Source organism: Protomyctophum parallelum (genome assembly GCF_964188405.1).
Source record: "Protomyctophum parallelum genome assembly, chromosome: 19".
Taxonomy (NCBI): Eukaryota; Metazoa; Chordata; class Actinopteri; order Myctophiformes; family Myctophidae; genus Protomyctophum; species Protomyctophum parallelum.
Window position 1 is genome coordinate 35,969,355 of NC_139717.1, and position 11,870 is coordinate 35,981,224.

General features: G+C 41.5%; 1 protein-coding gene across 1 annotated transcript; it reads left to right on the forward strand.

Moving 5' to 3' along the window:
- Positions 1 to 216: 216 nt before the first annotated feature.
- Positions 217 to 10,951, forward strand: LOC310876943 (monofunctional C1-tetrahydrofolate synthase, mitochondrial-like; the record flags this gene model as incomplete). Its single annotated transcript, XM_083790591.1, has 5 exons — positions 217 to 288; positions 811 to 1,003; positions 9,695 to 9,777; positions 9,904 to 10,048; positions 10,923 to 10,951. Exons 2-5 carry the CDS (start codon positions 910 to 912, stop codon positions 10,949 to 10,951), a joined length of 351 nt encoding a protein of 116 aa, XP_083646717.1. The 5' UTR covers positions 217 to 288; positions 811 to 909.
- Between the last annotated feature and the right edge of the window lie 919 nt (positions 10,952 to 11,870).

The following is an 11,870-nucleotide window of genomic DNA, read 5'->3' on the forward strand; positions in this document are numbered from 1 at the left end:
AGCTGCAGCTGCTGCACACTCACACATACCGAGTCCAACATGCAACATTATTATGGGTAATATCCTTCTTGGAAAGCTGCATGCTGACGAGCTCCTGATGAGCTGATTCATACTGTGAGTTTCATATTAAATACAGCAGTAGTCGTGCACTATTGAACTTCCATCTGTGGTGATGGACTTTGCATGTTTCTTCTGTGTGTTTCTCTAATCCAGAATCTGAACCTCGTGGCCGGTGGATCCCATAGCAAACTGAAGAAGCATCTGTTTGGTGTTCCTCAACGTGTTCAAGTAAGATGCCAAAATTTGTAATAACTTGCAGAGAGATTGGGGAGGGAAGCCAGGCGGGGAATGGAATATTTGTCATTGCACGCGACTCCTACAGGCTGGGGCCAGAGTGTCATTTTTTTTTTTTAAATGAGAATTTCTTTCAATCGTATAAACCTCACTCAAGCAGGTGAGCCAGTAGGGTGTTGACACTGATGTAGTAGGGTACTACAGCAGTGACAACCCAGAAATGTGTGTGGGGAGGAATCTATTGGCATAACTAAAATCGGGGGGGGGGAAAGGGTTAAAAATATTATAAAGACATTTTACATATAATTATATTCATTTTATATTTCAAAACTCTTTTGTAATAATAATGAAAATAATTGTTGTAGGAAATACAAATGTTTTTTACTCATGTCCCCAAAAATTGGTCCCAACCCATAGTTTGAGAAACACTGCCGCTAATCCAAATAGCAGCTTCATGTCAACTGGCTTATCAACCTGCCACCTCCGAATATAACAGTTGCCGTGTTGACTCCACAGGGCAGACGCCCAGGCAGAGATTGACCTTGTTGTGTGTCAGACAGCCAATAGTCTTGGGCTTCTAATACTGTGCCATGCCACCACTGGGCTCTGGCCTGCATGGGTGGACGCGATTCAGTGAAGCTGGCGCAAGCTGTGAAGGATCGAGGCCAGCACCCAGCAGCATACACACTGACTTCCAGTTCCTCTAGAGGTGAGAGCACAGTCATTTCATAATGCATTATGGTGAGGCATGTGTCTATTTCTGGCCCCAGTCATCAAGATATATGAGCAGGATGTGGTTAAATAATGTAATGGGACTAAAATTGGCTAATGGGTGGGCAGACCACCCAGTGCTAAAAATATGTTCCGGTAATTTGTGTTGTACAATACAGTTGTACTATTAGTATATTATATTATTTTTAATATACTATACTGGTATATTATACAAATATATATATACTGTTATTGTATAAAGGTGAAACTGAAAGTTAATGACATCTCCAGCAAAAAAAATATTACATATTTGGGCCGTATTCTTGACGACAAGCTGACAGGTGAAAGCATGGCTTTTACCTGTCAGCTTGACAGGTGACAGGTTTTTTGATCACCAACAAATTGGTGATCAAAAAAGTAAATCATATGACAAGATTCATGGGCAGAATTTCCTCTTTTGTTAACAAAAGTGCTCCCAGGACTCTAGTTGGAGCCCTAATTCAGCCCTCCGTTTACTGCTTACACCTCTAGGTTCTCCAACATCTCAATGTCACTAAAAACTAAGTTCCAAACTTCCCAAAACAAACTAATTCGACTACTTCTCGGCCTGGGACCCATGGCCCATCTTTTTGCAACCCATTTCGATAGTCTACCGTAGTTTGGCTCCAGGTAGAAGACAGAGTGAAGCAATTGGGATTGACATTTTAAATTGTAAATGCAGCTTTGCCCTCTATGCCCTCAGTACCCGCATACCTGACTAACTAGCTCACAATAGTGAGCGACACCCACAGCCACAATACTAGAGGGAGCAAGAACAACGACCTGGTACCACCAACTTGGGTAGATCATTCTCCTTCTACTGCCACCCAAGTGTGGAATTCCCTGACTCCTTCCCTCAAAAAATGCGTCCTTTAAAACAGGCCTGAATATCCATCTTTCAGCCTGCCAAAGGGAGAAGAAATGATCGCTTCTCCCTTAGTCAAGTATAACTATTCTTTTCTTTATGAACCTGTTCCTTTGAATTTGAATTTAGTTATTTTTCTTGTCATGATTATGAATTTAATTGACCTGAATGGAAACAAGACCGCAAGGACTTTTTTCGGGGATATCCTTTTAGACTAAGTGTTAAGTAAGTGTTTGACTGTACTCAATCAATCAATCAATCAATAACCATATATAACCATATGTAATTTAATTTTGTCCACAAATTTATGACAGAAGCAGCCATGCAAGGCTGCTCATCGGAAACGGTTAGTAATAATTTATACAGTACATATATTAATGGTATATCACTGCCCTGCTTATCTGAAGCTTGAAGATTATGTGCACAACTTGCCTGTTTGTCAAAGCTAGCTGCTGTATGTCATAGCCAGATTAAGCTCCTTGCTTGTTTGTCTATAGTAAACCTCTTGGTTTATGATTAGTTTCAAATAGCACTGGCCTGTGATGCTAATTGTACGGGACCTGTTGACAGATATTAACACACACTGCAATATACAGAGTGCTGTCAGAATGTTGTGGTCAAGAGGCCAAGCCATTGGGCTTGTGTCACCTCAAGTGGCAAGTTCATAGCGGGAGATCAACGTTATCTGTGCTCTTCCAAAACGGGAGATTGGATATTACATACTGATTTAAGATCTAACACAAAACCTTTTCAGGCGTGTTTAGACCTTTAAAAAGATAGGCACATGAATTATACACTTGAATGTGTGTTTTGTGTGTGTTGAATGTGTTTTTTATTGAAAAGACATTTTAATTACACCTTGTTTAGTTCAAATTATAGCTCACAGTATATCGTGCAATATATTGTAAACAGCCTGTGCTGTAGACTAGAGAACTGGTTCCTACAAGCTGTAGATGTAATTCCTAATTTCTTAGATTGTTCTTTGATTGTCTCCACCAGGCCGAAGGCATGGGGGGAGAGTATGTTTTGCACTCCGTCCGTCCGTCCGTGTGTCCGTGTGTCCGTGTGTGTGTCCGTGAGCAGCTAATCTCGGCCACCGTTAACCCGGTCGATGCCAAATTTTGCACACACACTCCCTGGATGCCAACGATGAACCTCTGCCCCAAACTTTCCAGAACGGCCTGTTATAGCGCCACCAGGAGGCCGCTTTGTGCAAAACAAGTTTTTGCACAGTACACCTACAGATTTTGTCCAAACATCACGCAAATTGGTACACAGTCTCTCTAGAGCCATTCAACGAAACGGGTCTTTCAGATTTCTCAGACTCCATCCTGATTGGTTAAGATTGGCTTCCAAAGTTCACAGAAGTGCTCAGTTTCAAACAAAATGCTGCAAATCATGAACACATCGCGTGGTTTCCGTGAAATTGTGCACGCACATTCCCACTAGGCCGAGGACGAAATGCCACATGAACAATTTCAACTCAGCCTCAAGGTGGCGCTATAACTGGCCGAAAAGTGTTTTTACCTCTAACTGCACGGATCTGTGGATAATTTACTTTTGTTGCCCTTTTATCCAACCACCAGATGAAGGCAAGCTGCAATGTCCTACATTCCTATCCTGGTGGAGACCTGTGCCCAGAAGGGCACTTTTTCTAGTTTCTTTATGAAATTACTGAAAGCATGAATTTAATTTTTTTTTAAGTTCATGAATAACCTTTTTGGGATGTTTTTCTTTTTTTGAAATAATAATAATTAAAAACAAAATATAGGAAAAATATATAAAAATGTGTCCGCGGCCCACAAATGGGTCCCGACCCAGTGTTTGGGAAACAGTGGACTAGAGGGTCTCATCTCCCTTGATGAAGAGCATCAGTGGCCAGCATCCGTTACCATGACTCAGCTGTTCTACCTACATTACCTGATGACCTCCATAAGGGGACTTCCACAATGATGGTGATATGTTCTATCTAATCTTCCCAGACAGAATATTTGTTAGACCATTACAGTATAATTTGATTTAAATGAGCAGCATGCTGGGATGGCTCTGGTTAGTCGAGGGAAATGGAACAAAGTTAACCACATGAACCGTAGCCTTCAATTTGGGTGCGAACATTTGGCAAAAGTCGGAAAAAGCACTTCTATAGCAGATTTGGTGTAGTGGGAGAAAGGGGGTGGGGGTCTTGGCGGACTCTGGTTAACTACTGTAAGTATATAAGGTGGTTAAATTAAGGGTGTTTAGAAACTCCTTGACCCGAGTAGAAAAGACCAGTGCATTGTTGCGTTTTTGCACATTACTGGTAATAGAATTGCCTACAGTGAGCGGTTGTAGAACCACAGTAGTGATCTCTGTGTTGTCTTGTGACCCGTGGCCCGTGGGCCTGCAGTTTGGGTGCATTCAGGTCAGGAAAACAAACCTAATCTCAGATGGGTGTGGGTAGATTACACTGGAAAAAATATCTTCAAAGTTCCTGACATCGTTGCCTCATGTAGAATACTGTAGTTTACCTCTGCCAACAGAACAGAGTTGGACGGGGTGGGTTATTGTTTATACCCTGTATTTGTTTGTCTGTCTGTTAGTGTTAGCAATGCAAAAACGTTTGGGTCGAAAAGATCAAGGTCATGGTCAAAATTGAGAATGAATGGGTGTGTTCTCATGAAACCTGGTGGGAATGATCAGTAGAATCTCAAAGAGATGATTAATGTTTGGTCCAGATAGGTCAAAGATCAAGGCTGCAAATGAGATCAAATTGTTTTAAACGTAGGTTAGGTTAGGTTACATGTCTGTCTCATTTTCATCATGCCAGCCAATTGCAATGGCAATTCTAGCGTGTGCGTGATCTCTTTCTTGGTTGTTATGGAGACCAATCGCCGCATTTGACCCCATGTGGGGGGAGCTCAGTTAGATCAGATGCCCTCACTCTGTTATAAAGCAGGATTAAACAAGTTTTAGCCGATTTCATCTAAATTCTGCTTAGTTCTTTCCTAATAACGTTATTCAAAAGCATTTGACCAACGTCCACTGCTCCTCACATTGTTTAATTTGGATTTGGATGAAGCAATTATGAATGATTGAATTTAGGGTATCCGCGTGACATCATCATCATACCCGGAAGTTATGCGGGAATGCTACTGAGTGGCAAAAGATTACTTTATGGCCTTGACAATCCATACATCCAAACATGTCTGACACCATTTTACGTATTAAACGCCCTGTCCAAATAAATGCTGTCAGTGGCTGCAGACTGTTAATCTAGAGAAACTCTGGCCTAAGAGATCACTGAACTTGCTAGCCTGATCTCCCCTGGTAGGTCATTCCAAAGTCTAGGGTCGGTCGTCATTTGTGTTCACTGTTCATTCTGGACTTTGTAATGACCAGAATGGATCTTCTGGGGAATCACAGACCACGCTCCTGCTCATATGGGGTTAAGAATTAGTCGTGTAGGAAGGGGCCAGCCCAGGGCTGTCCAACTCAATCTGTGTCAGGGGTCTGATTGGGCAGAATTCTATAAAACGTTCTTGCACACTGCCTTCATGCATGCGTGAGCTGTTCGAATTTAGAAGATTTAGATAATAAAAGCAGATGCTATTTAACTGTTTTGGTAGCTCCACTACCATTAGTAAATCATTCAAATTTAACATTAGCAGACAAACAAAAGTCTATTTGAGTTATTTGAGATAGTTGCTTATATCTCCCAATCCTTTAAGTTTAAACTACATTGGATGCTTGAACAAATATAGGAAAGTAGAGTCTGTATCCACACACTGGATCATTATACTACGGATACTATTGGATTACCACCACCAAGGCGATGTTTTTCAAGAACGCAATCGTTCTTTAGTGAAAAGCTTTTATGAAACTCCCCTTTCAGACGTAACTTTATCGATGTTAACTTGGAATTATTCCCATATGCATAGTTCTAGAAAGACATGTTTGAGTGTTTGACTGAGAATGCAACACTTTATAGTACCATACCCAAATATAGAGTTACATGTCAGCCATGTCCAAATATGGAACCCATGATGGGAGACTTTCCTCTGAGACCATAACAACCTGTCCTGTACTCAAACATAATGAGTAACCAAGGCAACCGTCAAAGCCTTTTGGGCTAAGGACCTGCATGTCCTCTCAATTAAAAACGTGGGGTGCTAAGGACGTGTATAGGCGTCTTTAGGTCCTTTTTAATGATATAAAACGGGATCGCTGTAATCCATTTTTTGACAGCTTTTAGTTTTCACACAGCTCCTAGACTGTTTTGCACATGCGTACATCATTCACTTCCTTGTTTACGGGCCGACAAAACTTCTCTATTATCTCTGAATCTACGTCGCTGTCCATGGTTTTGATCAGAACGCCGATGTTCTGTCCTCATTTCTGACTTACTCAAGCATCTCGTTTGGAATGTAAACGCTTCTAAAGAGTGACGAGACTTGACAGCGCGAGCTAGTAATGGAAGGTTATACCGGTTGTGATGTAATGTAATGAATGAATTGCATTTTTATAGCGCTTTTCCAAGTGCTCAAAGCGCTTTACAATGGTTCATTCATTCATACATTGGGGGGTAATGGAAGGCAGGGCTTTTCAGAGTAAAATCTGCCCATCTGCTTGGCACTCCAGCACCTTTATTTTGACAAACTCTGGCGTGTTAATAGGTTGTAATACTTGTGCCAATGTGCCCTTTATTATAGTGAAGTGCTCCCGACCTGCAGGGCTTCAGGTCAGGAAAACAAACCTAATCTCAGATGGGTGCGGGTAGATTACACTGGAAAAAATATCTTCAAAGTTCAGTGTCTGCATATGCCCCAAATATGGACATGCCTAATGTCACAATTCTGACATCATAGCTGACTAACATCATAGCAGTGGTTTCTGTCGAGTCTTCTTTTAAATGGCATATAGGGAGTATTGGGGCTGGCAACTCTGGGGATACCTAAATATTAGGACCCAACTCTGAGGGTGTGGGGGGAAAAAAACATCAGCTGGTTTGAGTTAGTGAGTTTGGGATGTTGTGACTTTGATTAACTGATCCTGCACGCAGTTTTTAGCCTGGAGGAGAGTCCTTAAAAGTGAATGTCTCAGTGAGTAGTAAACTCTATTAAATCTTTTGCTTGACTGATGCTTAAGTTGAAGTTGAAGCCATTTGACTAGATTTTTTTCCACCAGCCTATGAATTAAAAGCTGGTTTACATCTGTTTGTTTATGATTCACAGTCCCTTAACACATTTGCCTTTGATTTACGTGAGAGAAACCTTTTAAAGTAATGACATGATTCCATTTGGCCATCTTGAAGAGGTGTAAATCTCCTACAAGGAGGGTAGCTACTGGCACGTAAGTCGGGACTTGATCGCCCCGGCTGGGTCACCTGAGTGAGGGGTATGATGTTGCGAGACCCGAAAACCCCGATGACCGTGGGATACATCACTGAGGATACGTCCCAAGTGCATCCGTGCGATGGACCACCCAGATTTTTCCTTTCTATACCTTCCACCTTATTCTCCTTTCCTGAATCCTATTGAGGAGTTATTTTCAGCTTGGAGGTGGAAGGTGTATATGAACGGAACCCACAGAGCGGGTCACATTGCTCCAGGCCATGGAGGAGGCTTGTGGCGACGTGAGTGTTGAGGCCTGTCAGGGCTTCATGCGCCACTCAAGGCGTTTATACCAACGCTTCATGGACAGGGAGAACATGGCCTGTGCTGTGGATGAGGCCCTCTGGCCAGATAGGATAGGCATGATGTCTAAATCTTGTTTTGTGATAGCGGGGTTACAGTACGGTAATCTAAGAAATAAAATAAAAATAGATATAAAATAAATATTTTTTTTTTGTGTGAGATGAGATGAGATGAGATATACTTTATTAATCCCCGAGGGGAAATGGAAGCGTTACAACAGCATAATGTGACACATAAAAAGCTAAAACAACTGGACAGACAGAAGAACACAAAACAGACACAAATGGACATAACCACCAAGGACCATATGCCATTTGGGGGGAGGCAGTTCTTATGCATTCGCATTGTATAGTCTGATAGCAGTTGGCATGAAAGAGAGTCTGTATCGTTCCGTGTGCATCCTCGGGGGGAGTGTGAGCCTACGGCTGAAAGTGCTCATCCTATGCTGCTTCATGTTTGAAAAAAGTACGCCTAAATGGGGAAATGGCTCATTCTCCAGAGTCATTGTCATTCATATGGTGTGTTCTATTTATATGATTGTGTTTCCATTTTGCACTTCAGTATGCTTGGTTGTGTGTAACAAATGAAAACACAAAAGTTCCATTTTGGGAACAGTTAAGAAATTTGATGGCAAAGAGTCAGAGTGTCAGGGTGTAGCATTTTGTGTGTGAGATTTTCAGTTTTGTGTGTGCGGTTTTGATAAAGCCACTATTGTTTTGAAAAACGTGTTAACAATCTGTAATAAAGGGATGATATCATGGTTTCTGCTACAATAATATCTGGCATAGAGTTGCAATACCAACCCTTGACAGCCCATTAATTGAAACCGAAATCTGATAAACTCACCAACATTGCAGCAACATATGGACGGCTCATTATTCCGTTTGTCCGACTCGCAAATTACTAACCCCATCCCTAACCAGTGGTGGAAAAATAACTCAAATGTTTTACTTAAGTTAAAGTATCAATGCTGCAATAAATACTCCATTACAAGTAAAAGTCCAGAATTCAACATTTACTTGAGTAAAAGTACAAATGTATATAGGGCTGAAGTGGTTTTTTAATAATACTCAAAATCTACAAAGTAACTAGTAACTAAAGTTTTAATTTTTTTGTAGTGGAGTAAAAGTACAAAATTTGCCTCTAAGATGTAGTGGAGTAGAAGTAAAAGTATTGGGAATTGGAAATACTCAAGTAAAGTACAAATACCTCAAAATTGTACTTAAGTACAGTACTTAAGTAAATGTACTTATATTTACTTTCCACCACTAACCCTAACCGCACGTGAAGCCACATAGTCGGACTAATGTGATGTCGGAGTCCCCATCGCTGCAATGTTGGTGAGTGTAAAGTTGTTTAATACAATCAGATAGGACTTTTCGGTTTCAATGAATGGGCTGTGGTGAAGGGTTGGTATTGCAACTGCAGATGTCATTAAGCATTATAGCATCTAAGTTGCTTGCGGCTAGGTTCCTATCCTTAACTATCTGACTGTTGTAGGGCTAATTCCATGTGCAGCCAGCAGACCTAAATCTGGGTACTGGGTAGTTTTCTGTCTCTCGGAAATGCCCCTGAAATTGTGTTGAAAAGTTTACCCCAGTTAAGTCACTACTGGGATAAAATCTACAAATGTGGAAACTGCAGCATTTTCTTAATGGTTTTAGACATTACCCTTGTTGGCTGTGACATTGTCCTTGTTCACTGTATTTATGACTAAAATGACTTCAGAAAATATGAGGTTGAGACTGATTATGCCAGATTGCCATGAAATGCATCATGGGGGATCGTAGGAACACCAATAAAGATAATATACTGCTTGGGGACTAAAGTAAGATAATATATACTTTAAGTCCCCTGTAGGGCACAGAGAGGAACAGGACTTTGTCAATGTCAATATGTACTTTGTTTCTGTTGAATATGATAACCATCAACAATAAACGTATATCACATCAACAGTCCCTTTTTTAAGGTGTGCAATAATCCCCATAAACAATGTGATGATTTATTTTTCACAGTGGACCCCAGGAAGAGTAGCTGGCACTTTGGTGGCAGCTGATGGGGATTCAAATTAATAAAGAATAAAGCTGCATCTGATAGACTATGCCTTTCCCAGATACCCATATTGGAGAAGATCAGGACGGTGCTGATGACATTGAGCTGTCCACAGAGGCCAAGATGGATGACTACAACCAGCAGGTGAGATCACTGCCACTGCACGGATGAGTCATGCTGATTAGCATTTGTTTTTCACATTCATTCTCTCTCTTTCTCTTTCCTTCACAAACAAAAGTCATTGAGTTTTCTGTTGTGCTATACACACAGAGCTATGGTCAACTGCCTGTCTGCATGGCCAAGACACACCTGTCCGGCACTGCCCACATGCCGGACAAGAAGGGGGTGCCCTTCAGGGATGTTCGTGCTAGCATCGGGACTGGCTTCATCTACCCACTAGTGGGCATGGACTATGGTGAGTGGTTAACAATAACAACAGTTCCTAAGCAGTGTGATTACTGATTAGGGTGTCATGTAGGCATTTAACGATATATTGTATATCGATTTAAATCTATATGAATCCCGACGATATGAATCAATTTAATAAAATAAAATAATCGATAAAAAAGAGGGGGGGGGGGGCTAGTGAATTATGGTGTGTGTGTGTGATATGAAATGAAATGTGAGCTTTAATCATATTCCATCATATTCAAGTGCTTTTGGAGAGAACTTTCAGCAGTGGAGTAGAGCACTGCAGAGGGGAGCTGTGTGTGACTGTGCCCAGGTCATGGGCATTGATGCTAATTAATACATCAAGGAAGGCAATTATGTTTCTGCACTGTCAAATAGGTCTACATCTTTCCTAAGATGCCATCAAAGAAAGCTTTTTCTTACATGTTAACTCAAGCTAGGTTCTAAACAAGAAAGCATGTTTACAGTTGGGGAATACGTCATATATCAATATCGATACATGCCTAGTGTCATGCCTAACAACATTACAGAAGTACATGAGTAGTACAAGCATTACGTCTTCTGTGCTGTTGTTATCTATCCATTAAAATTGGCTTAAGGGAGCACGGGCCGGCGAACGGGTGGGCAGGCGCACTTCTGACGACACGCTCATGGCATCATGACTCAGCCATGACCATATACTGTAGACTTTCAAATGCGGCCAAAATGAGGAGTGTGCTGCCTATAACCTCAATGGGTCATCGTCATGGCATCAGGCACAAACAAATAAGTGAGCTCCTGGGCTGTACATACAGTATGTGCATAGACACATTGAGTGTGGTGTTAATTTAAACAACCTCCCCTGTGCTGTGCTCTGCTCTGTTTTTGACCCTGTCCAGCTGTGGCTCCAGGGATGCTGTCCCTCTAATCGTATCCCCGGCGCCAGAAATGCCTGGAATTTCTGTTAACTGTGTGTGTGTGTGTGTGTGTGTGTGTGTGTGTGTGTGTGTGTGTGTGTGTGTGTGGCTGTGTGTCTGTGTGTCTGTGTGTCTGTGTGTGTGTCTGTCTGTCTGTCTGCAGGGTAAATTTACTGACTGAATGACCTTGAGTAAGTAAGTATTGGCTGCAGAGTAGGCTGTAGATATGAATGAAGGCTTTGATTGATTGATTTATTGATTGATTGATGGCTGATGTATTGATTGATGGCTGATTGATTGATTGATTGAATACTTTATTAACATGCTTTTTAACAGTACAGGTAGTACAGTCAAATGTTATGCTAAAGGCACAACACAAAATGCCCCAGGGGTTTGTTTCCATTTTGGGCCATTATACTCAATTCATCAGTAATACTGCACTTAACAAGATTTATAAGACGATACAATACAAATATAATATACTACTATACTTGCGACCTGCTGTGTTTTCTGACTGTTGCCTTTGAAACAAGTAACACTTATTAGCTTAATTCAAACCTAAAGTAAGAAAATAAACCTTCTTTTTGGTGTAAAATATGATTTCTTATAGTAGTTGTTATCGTTGTATCGTGTCTTGTCTTTGCAACTCAGCAATAATTCAACAATAAAACCGATATTCTGAGTTTGAGCTACTGTTGGCAGCAGCCACTAATGGGGATCCAAATAACCCTGCCATTGGGTTAGGCAGAGCTTGAGTGGACTACATGGAGCCGCTTGGTTAAAAGTGGGCTGGGCAGGAAGGAAGCAACTTCCTGAGTGTGCTGGGCCCCTGCCGTTTCACCAGCATGCCCCGAGGGGTGTATTTTGATAGGCTAAAGCCGAGGTGTCACACCCTGGGCATGCTGGGCAGGGGTGGCGGGTGGCTCAATG